Source organism: Salvia hispanica, chromosome 4 (assembly GCF_023119035.1).
Source record: "Salvia hispanica cultivar TCC Black 2014 chromosome 4, UniMelb_Shisp_WGS_1.0, whole genome shotgun sequence".
NCBI lineage: Eukaryota > Viridiplantae > Streptophyta > Magnoliopsida > Lamiales > Lamiaceae > Salvia > Salvia hispanica.
This window is the reverse complement of record NC_062968.1, coordinates 43,215,102-43,233,101: the sequence shown is the minus strand read 5'-3', so window position 1 is coordinate 43,233,101 and position 18,000 is coordinate 43,215,102. Positions and strand designations below refer to the sequence as shown.

Sequence of the window (18,000 nt, the reverse complement as noted above, 5' to 3'; positions counted from 1 at the left end):
ATTTAGGGCTAGGGCCGAAAATGTATAGCCCGAAAAATTCACAACCCAAATAACCCGCATCCAAATAGCCCGACAACCCGAGTGGGTTGGCCCGAACCCAAGCGGGTTAGCCCAATTGACATCCCTAATTCAATCTATGCTACTACAAAGACGAGCTATTGCTTTTTCAGAAAGTTGGTGTTCCATTTTTGGGACGCTCTAATTCCCTAAGCGGATCTAGGTGGGGTTGGGCGGGGTCGACCGACCCCACGGAAATGCCCTCCATCGGCCGCCGACCCCATAGTCTCCACACCTTCGCTGCCATCCTCAATTATATCCATCCGACGAACGGCCTACTTTTTGCAATTTCTTGTTAATTTTCTATTGGTTGGGCTTTTAAAACTGGACCATCATTTTTTTATTTGTGAATAAGTTACAGCAGCCTAACTCATATTTCAGATTGTATAATATAAATTCCATCATTAATTAAAGTCTTCATAATAACTAAAGTTGAACGAAACAAGCTTTAAGTTTCAACATTAATATGATGATATGTTACTCAGTTTAGAATAGCGAGACTATTATTATTTGCTTTTTTTCACTTTAATTTGTAGACTAATCAATAATTACTCATTTTACTATGCATTCCTTATTTTGTTCTCTTAGTCACAATTTTTTTTCTCTAATTTAATTACTTTTGCTTTTGATTTTTGATTTCATCATGTTGTTTATCTTATCGACTAGACATCTTGAAAAGATTGATATTTGAATATATCTATACTATTAGAAATTTTATAAAATTATCCAGATTATCAAGAATAATTTCTAATGAAATAATTTCAAGTCATTTTTAAAATATTTATACTAATTGAAGTCAACTTTCCTACGAAATAATCCTTTTGTCCCATAAAAATATGAACAACTAATATGAACACCAGAATTAAGATAAAATTGGTAAAGTAAGAGAGAAGATGAGAATGGTAATTAAAGTAGTGTTAGTTAGGGGTGGGAATACGGGTATCCGTGGATACCCGATCCAAAAAAACCGGTACCAAAACCCGAAAATCATCTAAATGTCTATCCAAAATCCAATTCGATATATTTTCGAGTACTTCAATACCCGCCCCGGGTATCCATACCCGACGTATCGGGTACCCAAATACCCGACTCTTTACATGTGTTAATAGCTAATAAAAAAAATTCAAATTTTATATATTAATATAAATATAGAAATATTTAAATTAACTAATTGGGGTGCGTTAAAATGACAACACCTCTTAAAATAACATCTTACCACCATTCCTAGCCAATCATTTGTACACGTGGACGAATAATCAGCTGACATGTGGCAATCATAAAAAATGCTCAAGGGTAAATTTTCTTGGTCAGCAATATCCAATATACTAGACAACAATTTACAACGTTTTTTTTTTCTCGGCTAGCAATATCCAATACGCTAAGTAGCGTTTATAATATTGATGAATACGTGGTGTCATAGTGTCACTTTAAGAGGTGTTGTCATTTTAACACAAATCTTAACTAATATCTTTAATGTTGTACATATTTTGTAGTATAAAACTATAAAAAAAGTGGGTCACTTTTTATTTTAAAATATATGATTATGTAATATGTAAGTAAAATTATAAAAGTTGCGCATTTAATTAAATAGTGGAAGCAACCTATAATATAATTCAAAAGTCAAAATAATTAACTAAAATATAAAAACCATATGAGTTGGTTATGCAATAAGTAAAACTTGAGAGTTTGGAGAAGCCGTGACCTTGGGTAAGAGAGATTGACTTATTTATATAAGTTTATAGAAAGTTAATCTAGTAAGTTGTAATTAGTAAATAAATTAGCCTAGCTCTCGAAGCCAAAATGGCTAAACCTAATTTAAAAGTGCTTTAAATAATAAATTGGATATTCGGGTAATATCCGATACCCATTCGGGTTAGCCAATACCCGATTTATCTTAAATTTCAATATCCAATCCCGTACCCAATCCCAAAAAATTGGATATTGGGTATCTAATACCCGACGAATATCGGATTGGGTACGGGAAAACCCAATACCCGATATCCGTATTCCCACTCCTAGTGTTAGTGGATAGTAGGATTCACATTATACTAGTGTTTAATGGTGTAATAAGTTGTAAATAAGTTAATGTATATGAGTAATAAACTTTTCAAAAATGGAATGCACATATTTTTATGAGACATACAAAATTGAAAAGTGCACATATTTTTATGGGTAGTGCTATTTAAATTTTAATATTTTTACTAAAAATAATTATTTAAATAACATATTTATTGTTCGTTCGATCCGATCCCACGAATATAAATTTCTGGATCCGCCACCCCAAGCATGTTATTGCAAATGATGAGACACGTAGCACGTGGCAATTACTACACGGTAAAAAGGTGAAGATGAGTAGTGTTGTGAATAATATGAATAGTGTCGTAAATGGTGCTAAATACTCCCTCTGTCCCATTAGAAATGAAACGTTTTCCTTTTTGGATTGTCTCATTAAAAATGAAACGTTTCTTAAAATAGAAATAACTTTATCCCTACTTTTCCCTCTCTCTTACTTTACTCTCTCTTCTTTAACTCACAAAACAACACTACATAAAATTCTGTGCCGAAAAGCAAACGTTTCATATTTATTGGGACGGAGGGAGTATGAGTTAAATAGTTATTCGAATGTAGTTAGAAACATTTTCAAAATCAAACATGATGAACGGTCCCAAGGATCAAGCTCAGACGCTATTACTCTTATTTTGACTCCGAAGCATGTGAAAATAGGCGTAATAGGAGTGAATGGACATCTTTGTTGAAAACGTGTGATAAATAAGAGGCTTTTGGCCTTTCATGTGGCTAAGTCCTTTGGCCTTTCATGTTCTTGTAACCTCCATTTGGTTTATGATGTCCCTTAATGCTAAGACCTTTGAGGTGGCCTCCCCTATCCTATAAATAGGTGGAGTTTGGAAGAGGGAAGATACACCAAAAAAGCATTACATCTTCTCTCAAGCTCTACATCATAGTGTGCATCTTAGGAGCATTGCATAGCTCGATTCTCGGAACTCCATCAAGTTCGCCGGTGCCTAGCGGGTTTGAGGTGCTTCTACACGCTAGGAGGAAGTCGTTTTATCTTTGGGGGCAATACGCCATTCCGTGAGCACTAGCCGGGGCGTAATTTGTCTTGCGGAAAGAGGGCTTCCCTCGACTCGACTTATAGTTCGGTTTGTTTTATTAATTCCGTTGTAATTTTCATTCCACTTATTGTTATTATCTTCCTTCGATTGTAATAGTTAGAGTACCGCCTGTAACGGCTTGGGAATTTTATCCCATTATTTCTAACAATCGCAAGACAAATTAGTGTACTCTTCTAAGACAGGATTATACCAATCGAAGTTGGAGGAAACATGAGCTCCAAAGCTGGAATGAAGAAACGAACAGTCGCAATGTCGATGTGCAATGAAGTGGTTAATTCCTTGAGAGCTATTCTCTTGAGAATTGTGTTTATCGTTTGTCATTTGACAAGCAAGACCAATTTTGACTTGGTAGTAATAATTGGGATGCATGTGGTGTTGAATATACCAATGCACATATGGTTCAATATAATTGTGTACTTATTGATGGAGACAATATTGTGCAAATTATTTGAACGTGTTGTTATAAACAACAAAGATCACGAGGTGGTCGCAATGGTCTCCGACGTGGACCATGGTAATAATCCAAATGAATGGTTTATTGATACGGGTGCCACATGTCATGTGTGCTCCGAGAGAAGCATTTTTTCTACTTACAGATCTGTTGGAGGTAGAAAAGTACGCATGGGAAACCAAGCCTCTTCTGAGGTAGTTGGTGTGGGTAATGTGTTCCTAAAACTAGGATCTGGAAAGGTTCTTACCCTTAAGGATGTGCTGCATGTCCCAGACATCCGAAATAATTTGGTGTCAGGCTCACTTCTAGTAAATCATGGATTTTCACTAGAATTTGAGTGTGAAAAGGTTATATTGACCAAGAATGGAAAATTCATAGGTGAAGGCCACCTAGTGAATGAGCTTTTTGAGCTGAATGTTACAGTCATTCACCGTGGAAAAGGAAAATGCAATAAGGAAGATGACACATCCTCTTATTTGCTTGAGAGCTCTGATTTATGGCATAATAGATTGGGACATGTAAATCTAAATGCTATAAAAAGATTAGTAAATCTTAATTTACTAAAAGTTGATAAGTTTAACTCACAAGAAAGATGTGAAGTGTGTGTTGAAGCCAAAATGGCTAAGCTGCCGTTCCATTCGGTAGAGCGGAGCACAAAACCTCTTGAGTTGATCCATACAGACGTATGTGATTTGAAATTTGTGCAAACAAGAGGTGGTAAAAAGTATTTCATCACATTTATAGATGATTGCACAAGGTATTGTTACATTTACTTATTAAGAAGTAAAGATGAGGCAATTGAAGCGTTTAAAGACTTCAAAAATGAAGCCGAAAATCAACTTAATTGTCGAATTAAGTGTGTTCGAAGTGATAGAGGTGGTGAATATGTGGCGCCGTTTGCAGAATTATGTCATGCAAGTGGTATAATTCACCAAACCACGGCTCCATATTCTCCTCAATCGAATGGTGTTGCTGAACGCAAAAATCGAACACTGAAAGAGATGATGAATGCTCTGTTGATTAATTCAGGTTTACCCCAGAACATGTGGGGGGAGGCTGTGTTAACGGCAAATTATATCCTGAATAAGATTCCACTAAAAAGTAGTTATGTGACTCCCTATGAGTTGTGGAAAGGCAAGAAACCTTCGTATTCATACCTCAAAGTGTGGGGGTGTTTAGCAAAGGTAGAAGTGCCGCCTCCGAAACAAGTTGCTATTGGCCCTAAAACAGTCGATTGCATCTTTATTGGCCATGCACTTAATAGTAGTGCATATCATTTCCTAGTCCATAAGTCAGTTGTGCCTGGCGTGGCTGAAGGATCAACGATAGAGTCAAGGAATGCTATATTCTTTGAGAATGTTTACCCTTGCAAGAGGCAGGAGGATCTTTCTAGTGAAAGAATGATGGATGAATCCACTAGTTCTAATCCTCCAAAAAGGACGAGGTTAAGTCCCGAGGATGTAGAACCAAGACGTGGTGAAAGAGTTAAAATTGCTAAGACTTTTGGTCCCGACTTCATAACCTTTATGTTGGATGATGAACCAAAGTCGTTGGCGGAAGCGCTGTCTGGCCCAGATGCGCCATTCTGGCAAGAAGCAATCAATAGTGAAATTGAATCAATTATGAGAAATAACACATGGGTGTTAGTAGACTTGCCAGAAGGTTGTAAGACCTTAGGGTGCAAGTGGATCATGAGAAGGAAATATAAAACTGATGGTACTATTGAAAAGTACAAAGCTCGCCTAGTTGTAAAAGGCTTTAAGCAGCAAGAAGGATATGACTTCTTCGACACGTATTCACCCGTTACGAGAATCACTTCCATTCGGGTGCTTCTTGCGATTGCTGCTTTGCACAATCTTGAAATTCACCAAATGGATGTGAAAACTGCATTTTTGAATGGTGAATTGGAGGAAGAAATTTATATGGAGCAACCTGAAGGGTTTGTAGTACCTGGCCAAGAAAGGAAGGTATGCAAACTAGTGAGGTCTCTGTATAGGGTTAAAACAGGCGCCTTTGCAATGGCATTTGAAGTTTGACAATGTGATGTTGTCAAATGGGTTCACTATCAACGAGTGTGATAAGTGTGTTTACATTAAGAACACAAATAATGGCTTCGTTATTGTGTGTCTTTATGTGGATGATATGTTGATTATGGGCAGCAATAGTGCCATTATCAACGAGACCAAAAATATGTCGAATAGAAATTTCGACATGAAAGATATGGGTCTAGCTGATGTGATTCTTGGAATCAAGATTAAAAGGAATCCTAAGGGAATAGCTTTGAAAAAAAAGCATTACATCTTCTCTCAAGCTCTACATCGTAGTGTGCATCTTAGGAGCATTGCATAGCTCGATTCTCGGAACTCCATCAAGTTCGACGGTGCATAGCGGGTTTGAGGTGCTTCTACACGCTAGGAGGAAGTCGTTTTATCTTTGGGGGCAATACGCCATTCCGTGAGCACTAGCCGGGGCGTAATTTGTCTTGCGGAAAGAGGGCTTCCCTCGACTCGACTTATAGTTCGGTTTGTTTTATTAATTCCGTTGTAATTTTCATTCCACTTATTTTTATTATCTTCCTTCGATTGTAATAGTTAGAGTACCACCTGTAACGGCTTGGGAATTTTATCCCATTATTTCTAACAATCTTTTCAAATTATCATTGCACGGGAATATGTATAGTGCTCAAAGATTTTTGTAACACGCCATTAATCTCCATGTATAATTGTATCAAGCATGTCATAGTGAGAAATCCGAAAGATCATGCAAAAGAAATACTCCTTACATCCCATGATAGATGTCTCATTTCCTTTTTTAGAAAAAATTTCCTCTCACATTATTGTAAACATATTGTTTTCTCTTTGGATTTAACACACAAAAACATCATCTCCTAAAATCCAGTGTCATTACCTGAGTTTAGTCTTTATTTTAATATTGCAGTGTAATTGTTGACTTTGGTAGATGGTTAATTCATGGTAAATATGTTCATTTGGATTATGTTCAATCTTTAATCTTCTTCTTTTATTCCTCGTATTTAATTTAACTGACTATATTTTTTTGGTGTTTTTGTGTATGTGGTTCATCTAGTTCAATATGAGTTTGGAAAGGACTAACGATTAAACCCTTCCAATATCAGTGAGACTTACATGTACAAGGATATTATATTTGGTTAATCTACTTTTCATGAATTTTGTTTTTGGTGCCAATTTTGGAAGTGCGTTTGACATGCTGAATATTGTATTAGCTTCTACAGCATACTAAACTGTAAGTTTTGTGTCTCACATATGTGATATGTGATAGAATCCTAAATAGAATTGGATTTTAGTATAATACATTATTTGGTATAAGACACATTTTACTCTAATTAATTGACTATCAATTAATTATTGTCACATATCAATTAATTAAATAATCATATTATATTTCTCCAAAGAGAATATATGTTCATATATATATGTGCCGATTGATTGCCAATGATTGGAAAAGATTGATTACATAATCTTTTTATGGAATGAATATTAATTCCTTGGCCATCAAATAAAGAATCGTGCGTATATATCATTAAGATTTGATTAGAATTGATTGTGATCAATTAGTAATATTAATAGACGGAAGATTATATTATTAGTCAATAAGAAACGTATTTACTAATTATTTTGGGCCTCTTTGATGGAAAGGGCTTTTAAGGTTTCATAATTAGGGTTTGTCCTCTCTCTGCCTATAAATACAAGTGTGGTGATCCCATCAAATCACACACATTACAGAGAACACATAAACGTGGGAAAGAGAGAGAAACAAATCCTTGGAGTTGGAGTTGGAGTTGCGCCATACGCCAAAAAGAGTTCAAGGAAATCGTCTCCTCCTTCCTCAATCGCTTCCGCTATGGATCGCCAAGGTATGTTTCAATCCTATTATGTTTATGGTTTTACGTGAAATACATATTGTTCGAAGATCTTGCTTTACTCATATTCAATTATGTAATCTTGAATATATGATGATAAATAATGTCCAACATAAACTGCCGCTTCAACGCTGTAGCTTTTAATTCCCTTGTACGTCTGTCTATGTGGCTGATACATGATGCATATGATGATGTTTGAATCGAAGGTGTATATGATTATTAACTTATTTTATTAATTGCAGCTTCGAGTGTCAGTGATAATGAGCCACGACCCTTATGCAATAGTGTTGGATGACATGCATTACAATGGTCGCGCCACTGATAAGCAAGCAATCGACTTCCATTTTGACCCCAAATTATGTCTCCTCTCATACATCCAGTGACTAGTTCCATTAGATTTTTTACAAAGTTAGTCAAAATAAGATCTATTATTAGATATTTTACATTTTTGTATATTCAAATTTGACGTATTGTTCAAACAGAGTTCTTAATGAAGTTTTGTTGAATGATTTTGTTCTTTTGGATATAAAATGTATTATGTACTTTTATAATTTAAAGAAAATCATAATTTATAAATAAAATAAGGAAATATGTAAATTACAGAAATTTGTGGGCTATAATGTACATTACAAAAAATTATAAGAATTATTGTAATTATTAATATTTATAAGGGGTATTTTGTAAATTATCACTTGTATTATGTGAGTGTAGCTTTAGACGATATTTAATGGCACGTTGAAGTGCCACTACATAAGGTATATTATGGCATTTTTCAGTGAAGTAACACACACTCTATCCTGGCACTTGATCTATCATTACATGTGTAGGGGCTGACACTTACTTCAAGTGCCATTATATATAAGATGTAATGTTAACATAATTCTGGTGCCATTTTGAAGTGCCATAAAAACCCAATTTTCTAGTAGTGGAGATTTCTATAGTCGTCAAATTTAATTACTTCACGTACATAGTTGAAGAAATCTTACTATAAAAAGGGAAGATGTTTTTTCATCATCACACCAAAATTAGGTTTCACAAAGGGGAGTGTCGGGCATGGTGGAGCTGGGCTCGGCCCTGAGTAGTTAGAATTCGCTAGAGCGACAAGAGAAAGACTTTTGAAATAGAAGAGAAATGTAGTAGACCAGGGAGAGGTGATGAGAGGGTGTATAGAAGAGGATATCAAAGTTTGGTCAGAGCTTGGTATTTCTCATAAAACTTTAAAGTTGGTCTAAAACATCACAAACTTGGTAATTTATTTGGTATTTCCCAAACAGACTAACTCAAATAAAATATTTTCATCAAAATCTTATTTTACATGGGCAACCGTGATACGTTTTACGATATTTTAAACTAATTTTTAAGTTCATAACAAGTAGAATAAAAAATTACATAGAAAACAACATTGATTTAATTATATCAAGTATAATAAAAAAAACCTCGTATGTTAGTCAAATATATTGATAATACCAAACTTTGTCCAAAGTTTATAGGTTTAGGACCAATATTTCAATTCTTTTATTATTGGATCATCTTTTAGAGTTATTATTGATTTTTGGACATTAGACTCTCAGGTGCGGTGTGGACTCACATGTCTAGTTTATATTGGGCCGAAATAGTTTTGATAAAGTCACTTTTTATTTAATTGAGCTACAATTAATTACTAGTTTTTGAGTTAAGATTGATTAATTGATAAGCTCGAATTATATTAATTGCTTGAACTTTGAATTTCCTTCAACTTCAAGTCTGCATTGCTTCATTGTTTCAGTTATGACAGTTCAATAACAAAAAAAAAAGTCAAAGCTGACTATTACGTACATAATTCTCTTTTTTTGTATTATAAGTTAGTCTTCATGTTCTGTTTTTCCAATAACAAGCGGAAAGAATTATAATTCCTAAAGAAATAAAAAACAAATATGAAGAAATCAATACAATCCACTTGTATAAGCAAGCCCGGTATCAGGTATCCAATCATCCCCGCCCAAAAACGCAGCCACAGTGAAATTAGCAGCCTCGGTCGCACTAATCACATGAAACCCGGGCCACGTGACTCTCCGGCCCGTTTCCGCTCCCGGCCCGGTATTACCAAACTCGGCATAATACGACGTGTTGAGTGCAAAATCACCCGACCACACACTCCACCCGGCCGGGTCGACCACACTATCCAAATACGACTGCATATACACGGCCCGCGAGTACTCCTTCCACGGCCGCCCAAGATACGTCCTCACCGTCCGATTGGAGGCGGCGAGATCTCCGGCAGCCCGGATCGTGCAGTTCTGGATCGAAATCCCGGTGCTCTGATTGGGATCGGTCCGGCCCTGGGCCGTGATCGCGTTGAACTGGTTGGCCATGGGCAGCCGCGGGTAGAGGTTGCACGACTGGAGGACCACGGCCGCGTTGCCGAAGATGAAGTCGACTGTGCCGTAGACGTCGCACTCGAGGTAGAACTGGCGGAGGGAGTGGACGTAGAGCGTGTCCTGGTAGGCCTCGAAGCTGCAGGCGTAGAAGGTGGAGAAGTCCGCACCGTTGCGCACGGCCACTGCCTGGTGCTTCTCCGGCCCCGCCGTGTTGCGGAATGTTATTCCCACTGCAAGGAATCCGGGCGCCACCACAGCTGCCAGAAATGGCGGGAGTTGGTTAGAGCAAACATTATAGCTTTCCTACTTGTTCATTTTTTTTCATTTTCCTTTTGGGAGTCATTTGAAAGAGCAAAAATATTATATTTCTTAAAATGGAAATATCATTATTTCTATTTTATTTTTTCTAAAAAATACTTTGTTTTATGTACTAGTACTAGTTTATTTTATTTTTTTAATCAATTTACCATACTAGTCTATATTTTTTAAGACGGAGGGAGTAAATACATACCGAATGTGGGAGAATTGAAGGTGGTCCATCCGTCGACGACGCTGTGATTTCCGGTGATGATGGTTTCATTAATCCCAGCTCCGACCATCATCAAGTATTTCTTATTTTTGGGGATGGAAATGTACTCTTCATAGACGCCGGCCGTTATGTAGATGAGGAAGTAGCCGTTACTCCCATCGGTATTGTTCGGAGCAGCACTAACGGCGTCATTGATCGCCGTGAAGTTCCCGCTCCCATCCTGACTCACAACAACAATGTCACTCACCTCCACCTGACTCTCAACGCCGTCATCCTGCAGCAGCCGTCTGTTACCGTTAACCTTCCGGTAAACCTCCCGATTCACATTAGACATTTTCAAATTCAGCTTTCCGTTGCGCATGAGGTGCTTCCTGGCCGAGGGATTCTTGCTCTTCTTCCTCTTGCTGTGTGGCGACGGCACCCAGCCTCTGATGAAGAGGGCCAACGACACGCTGTAGAGGCGCGTGTCGTTGGAGAGGGGCGTCAGGATGCCGTTCCTGGTGCTCCAGGCGGCCGCGGCCGCCTGGAGGCCGTCGATGCATGTTTGGGTGTTGGTGAGGGTGGCGCTGAGGAGGGTTTGGACGTCATCCACGCGCGATGGGGTTAGGGTTTGGGAGGTCTTGTTGACGATTTGGAAGGAGGTGATGAGGTCGTCGATGCTGGATTGGGCGAGGAACTGGCAGTCTTGGAGTGCTCGGGTTGCGGGGATGGTGAGGCTGGTGGTGGATTGGTGGAGGTTTTTTTCGACGAGGGCTAGGAATTTCCGGGCGGCTGAGATGGATTGACGGACGGAGAAGCGACTGTAGTCGTAGACGGTGGAAGAGGAGTTGGTGGTGGGGAGGACGGAGTTGCAGAAGGAAGGGTATGGAGTGGATTTGCATAGTTTAGAAGGAGGAGTTTGAGTTTGAGCATAGGATTGGGAGAGAAGTAGAATGAAGATTGGGAATAGTAGGTTTTGGGCCATTATGGAATGTGATGATTTGATGGGAGTCTAGAGTGTGTATTTATAGGTGATTCTTGAATTGTGACTTTCATCTAGGTTGTAATTTTTATATTTACTTTGAAAATATAAAAACGGTGAAACTTATCTTTGTAAATAGTACTTCCCCTCCATCCTCCATTGTGTGTTTCGGTTTTTTATTTTGGTCCGTTCCATATTAATTGTCCCACTTTATTTTTACCGCGTTTGGTAGTGTACTCCATATTTCAATAACACATTTACACTCATATTTTATTATAAAATCTAGTACATAAAAGTAAAACTCACATTTTACTAACTTTTTCAATTCACTTAGTATATTATAGTATTTCTTAAAATCTGTGCTGGATCAAAGTGGGATACAATGGGACGCGGAGGGAGTATTCCATACAGAAGTCTATATAAGAAAATAGTAGAATTGAATATTTGACATTTGGTAGTGCATGTAGTTTGATTTGTGGTGAGTCAACTCCGTTTGGCTTGTAATGCATATTGAAACCGCGTAGATCTCAAACCAAATTTATTGCATTCTCATCTACTATAAAAATTCAGCAAGTTGCGCACCGTTACTTATTTCTGCTTGCATTTTCTTATATTTCAACTATTGCGCAATTTGTCATCGCCATCTGTGTTCATAAATTGAAAATGTTACATAGTGCTTGTCAATTGCATAATAACTTAAGAACGTGTAATATTTAACTCCAAATTGGTTTGCATGCAAAATACTACTATTGGTTTATTTAGTTCGAATTTGAACTTCAAATAGTGACCACATCCGTCCAATACATATATAACGATAATATTTATAGCATTTGGAATATAATAGTACAACATTTATTTGGAAAAAAGGATCTCATCTACATTCATCAAGGTATCTTTTAGTGTTTGAACTTTGAATTGATATGGACAATCATTATTAATGATGGAAAATAAATTCTAAATTATTGTCAATTGTTATGGCTAAATGAATAATGATTATTTCTTATTCTTGAAGGCGATATAATTGATAAACAATGATAATAAAAAAAGGTGGAATAAGCAAAATGAGAAAAAGCAAAAAGGTCGGAATATTAAGGCGACAAAATAATACAACTCCAACATTGCTATTCATATTTGTCCGTTTATAATTATATGGGATTAGGACTTACTGCTCTCAATTCATACTATATTCTATTTTTTTTTATATCAAAATTTTAATTTTGTTTCGCATTATCCATATATATGAGTTACTTTAATCTTCCACCAATTTATATTCTGCTTATTTTGAAATGAGATTTTATCTTGATGTAAAATTTATCATTTCCGACCTCTATTTTCTTATTCAATAGTATATGATTATTTCAACACTATATTGTCTAATTTAATCTCAATACTAATGTATAGAAAGCTCACCCACCTACAGTATGACTGACTATAGGAGTCAAATTTAGCATATTTTCAATACTAATCACAAATATAAAATATATAAAATAAGACGGCATAATGTAATTAAATAATAAAGTAAGTATAAAAATTGGTTGCCTTATAATTAAAATTTAAACAAGTCAACTCTAAATGTTTTTATTAATTATCGCTAAGTAATTCTAACTATTCTATCCATAATAAAAGACTTTGTTCATCGTGACAAGAATGACCAATTTTGTGAAACAACTATACCTAATTATGTTGACAATTGGTGCGACTAAAATTCCCATCCTAATTCTTGCCTAATAAGTTAATAGCGACCCTACTATATCTAGGCAAACTACTATTATTATGAAAAAAAGGAACAATAGTAGAAGTCTAATACATGATCGACTGGTTTTTATTCCAAGTAGATAAATAAAATAGCAAGTTGGATTGCATAAATTTATCAAACTGACGAGCTTTGGCAAGTCAATGTCGTAGCATGTGATCTTAATTTAGTCAACTAGCTATTCTAATGCGGGTATTGCATCTATTTGAAACCATTTTATTAATCTTCTAATTAAAGATAACTTGGTTATTTTAGAATGAGCTCAAAATCATTTACAAATTAAAAATAGTTACACATAATATCACTTCATTTTGGTCCATCATTTATTAATTATTTCATTTTATTATTTTTCATAATGGATCTCACATTTCATTAAATCATTTTACTCATATTTTATTATAATACTAATCCTTATAATATGGAGTATAAAAGACGTGCTTAGTCTAAATCAGACACATATTGAGAGAAGGATGGATTACTATGTTTGCTATAATCGATGGAGTGACAAGTTTTCACCTTCTTTTTACTTGAAGAACAAGGGACAATAACTAGTCTACGTTTGGTAATAGTATATGATGCCAAGATAGAAAAGTTAGTTTGACTCAAAACATTAAAAAAAATAATAATAAATAAATATTGTCGGTTAGCGGTGAAATAACTCCATTACAATATTTTTGTTACTTCGCAGATTTTTTTTTCCCATCAGCAATTTTTATCAGTCGAAGATAACCTATTTTGTTTTTTAGTCTGTCCAATTATCAAGATGATTCATTATTAAAAATAAAAATACTTTTATTTTTGCTTTATTCTTTTTTTTATTCTATCATTTCCAGTTTAACACACAAATTAAATTGTATATAATCTCGTGATGTCTCATATTTATTGAGTCACAGGGAGTATATATTAAGAAATTGGAGCTGACAAAGTCAAAACCTACATTGCAAAAGTCAAGGCTTGCTGGAGGTTTGAAGTCAAACTTATAAAAAACACGGTTACGATTTAGTATTTCACGTCGTAAAGCAATCACAGGCCACTCTTAAAAAAAGGATAATGGAGTAATAATTTTTCATTTACATCCGCTTTTAAATACCGGAGAAACTATAAGGAGAGGGGTTTAAATTAAACTTTTTTTTGTAATTTAATATTATATTCCTTACTTTCCACATCAATTAATTGTTAGTTCTTTTTAGATCGTCCTAACTAAGAGCATCTATAATGTGGCGGACTATGGTCCATCGCATCATCATTTTATAGTCTGTTTGGGCAGACTATAGTTCGCCCTATCATTTTTAACACATATTTTATATTTAAATTTAACTTTTTTTGGTTTTCAAAAATTAAACTGTAAAATATAATATCGGCATTCCGTCGGCGTTGTTCGAGTTTGGGAAACCGTCGGGATTCATATTCAATTAGAGTGAGAGAGAAGATAAGAATGAAGTGGAGTGTGGAGTGAAAGTGGTGAAAATGGAAGTAGAAAATGAGGTATAAGAAATAAAAAATGCGTTTTATCGTCTTCTGTAGTGTGCGGAGGATAGATCCGGACGATAATAGGGCGGACTATCGTCCACGAACGTCGCGATGGATGAGGTCTTTGTCTGAACCATCGTCCAGTTAGATGCTACAGTGGGAGAGAGGAGTGGACGATAGAGCTGGACGAGGCATCATCCGGACCTATCGTCCGCCTATTGTGGATGCTCTAAAGTAACAAAGATAAAAAAATATTAGTGGAAGGTGAGTTCTATTTTTTAATATTAGTTTTATATTGAAATGTGAGTGAAGTAAAATTAGTGGTGTGTGAGATCTATTATTAAAAATAATTTAATAATAATAAAAAGATAAATGAAATAATTATTAATAGATGGACGAAAATGACAAAATGAGACGCTTATTATTAGACGGAGGAAGTACGATTTTGTTAACACAGTTGGATTGCATTTTATTGTAATTGAATTTCCCCAATGTGAAAACTATACATCATTAATTTTTCTTGGAAGACTGCCTTTTAAATATATACTAATTTTGCCTGGGATGTAGTTATATGTCACCGCCAATTCATTATTAGTATCTTTACGTATGATGATATAATCACCGTCATCTAAGATTTTATTTATTTATATTTATTAATTATTTTTCACTTGACTATGACTATATCTATCAACTTGATCTTTTTAATACTCAATGTAGCACGTAGAGTTGAATTGGGTTGTTATTAAGTCAATTCAATATCGATCCAACTCAATAATCTAAAATTTTAATTTAATCCAAAATCATCGGTTTTTATCTGGTCCCAACCCATTAACTTCTTGCTTGTTTGTACAGATTTGTGTCACGACGAAAATTGTCACCCTACCGTTAATCTTATTAAGTTACTTACTATTCAATTTAGTGTGACACATCACGATAACGACCATAGCATGATGTTACATAATTGCAATTTGATATTACACTATAAAATACTACTACCTTCGTCCACAAAAAATACAAAGTTGTAAATGACACAGATTTTAATGTGCAATTGGTACAGTAAGAGAGAGTGAGGGAAATGTGGTGGAAGTGTTAGTGGATTATGGGGTCCACATTTAAATTGATTATTAGCGTTAATATTAGTTTAAAACTTTCCATTTTTAGAATTTCTAATTTTGGTGGAAGGCCCAAAATGATAAAACTTGTCTATTTATTATAGACAGAAGTAGTATTACACAATTAGACTTATTTTTAACATAATGAAAACTTTATCACGGTTTAAATCTAAATAATGACATTAGAGTATAATATTTTTTAATTAATAAAAATAATAAATTTATTTCTTATCGGATAACCCGAACTCAACCCAAAATCATCGGGTTATTATTGGGTGGACCCGATAAGGACCCACATCCAATAAAACTTCACCCAAAATCATTAATTTCGTGCGAATTCGTGTCAGATTATTGTGTTTGATCAAAAATTGCAAACCCTGATATCACATATACTCCATCCGTCCCATAAAAATAAGGACACTTTTCTTTTTCATTCGTCTCATAAAAGTATCGCATTTCCATTAATGGAAAGTTCTATCAAACTCATTACCCATATACATCAATTTATTTACAACTTGTACCACTAAGACCCACCATTCAACACGAATAATAATGTGGGTCGCACTATTCGCTCACACTATTTTAACTACCCTTCTCATTATCTCTCGTACTTTACCAGTTATACATTAATTCCTGTACCGTCTCAAATGTCCTTAGTCTTTTGGACAGAGGGAGTATATTTGAATAAAAAAATTACAATTTTCTATCCATGAGGAAGAATGGTTTCAAGTTTATTTTTTCGTTCGTCTGTTATTAAGTCTCTCATTTATTTTTTACTATTTTTGACAATGAATTCCACATTCCATTAATTCATCTTACTCACATTTTATATAAAACTAATTATATATCTATCCACCAAAAATAGTCTTAGTTGTGGATGACACGAATTTAAATGCAATAAGAGATAGAAAGAAAAAGTATTTGAAATATTGTAAATGAAAAATATGACTCACCTTTATAGAACGAAAAAACTTACTAAAAATAAATAGATACTCACTATGTCCACCATTTAAAGAGTTATTTTCCATTTTAGGTTTATGATTTAAAAATCATTCGTTTATTTAAGATATTATATTCATAGGTATATACAACAATAATAACACATTCATATATTTTAACTTAGCATTGTTGATATTTTAATATTATTGAAATAAATTTGATTTCAAACTCATACTCTTAAGAATACAAATAAGGAGGGGAAAAACAAAGAAAATGAAAAAGAAAAAAAAAGAAGAAAAAATGTAAAGTGAAAATTGACTGGAACAAAAATTATAAAGAAAGTATCCAATGAAGCATTTCATATCATTTCAGGTATATTTATTAAAATGAAGAATATTAGTGGATATATAATTAAGATCACCGATTAAAAAAATAGCTAAAGGGATAAAATTATCCAGGAATAGTAAGTCCCTTTAATATGATTATAACTAATAGTGCTAATAAAGTTGTCTTAGATACAAAAAATGTGTAAATTCAATTGTCCATCATTAAATTTATAATTCACTCTATTTTTAAATAACGAAGGGATTATTAATTTACATAAGGGTCACCTTGGCTTTGATTTAGGAAGAAATCTTCATTCTGCAAAATTAAAGAATCAAAATTCGTGATAGTTAAAGACCAAAACCAAAATTCACCTAAAATTCGTTATTTTAGCAACAATTATCCAAAAATTAAATAAGCAAATTTGGTAATTGAATAGTTCAATTTAAAACTATTGTTCAGTAAAAATCCTCCAAGGTTTCGAGAATGTTAAATAATTATTATTTTATTTTTGTATGAGATCATGAATTCTATCAGTTTCTAAATAGAAATGGTGAAATAAATTATACTCCTATTTACGTGACCTTTTTACCACAGCACCTAGGGGGTGGCGAAACGGATTACCCGCGGATATCCGCACCCGACAAGTTGGGTACCCGTTCCCAATTTTAGCAAAATTTGTTGTCTCAATACCCGCCCCGCGACATACAGGGATTACCGATATCCGTGATGGGTATCCGTACCCGACATTGCGGGTACCCGTACCCGACCTGAAATACTAATAAAAAAATTGAAAACCATAATAATAACCGTCAATGTTCCCTAATTTACTTTATTAATATCGATGGTAAACGTTGAATATATTGAGAATAAAAGTAAGGGGACACTCTATAGCTAGTTCCGGTGAGTTTTCAATTGTATGTTCGTTGGAATATAAAAATATTTTAAAAGATCTCTTAGATTATATAAAGTACTCCTAGGTGTTCCGCCTTTTAGAGGCATTTTATTTTCTTCA

At 34.8% G+C, this 18,000-nt stretch overlaps 1 protein-coding gene across 1 annotated transcript; it reads right to left on the bottom strand.

Moving 5' to 3' along the window:
• Window positions 1-9,347: 9,347 nt before the first annotated feature.
• On the bottom strand, window positions 9,348-11,390 carry LOC125221130 (probable pectinesterase/pectinesterase inhibitor 7). Its single transcript, XM_048123253.1, has 2 exons — window positions 10,409-11,390; window positions 9,348-10,154 (listed from the first exon to the last, which is right to left on the bottom strand). The coding sequence occupies exons 1-2, from the start codon at window positions 11,388-11,390 to the stop codon at window positions 9,463-9,465; spliced, it is 1,674 nt and encodes a 557-aa protein (XP_047979210.1). The 3' UTR covers window positions 9,348-9,462.
• Window positions 11,391-18,000: the final 6,610 nt, after the last annotated feature.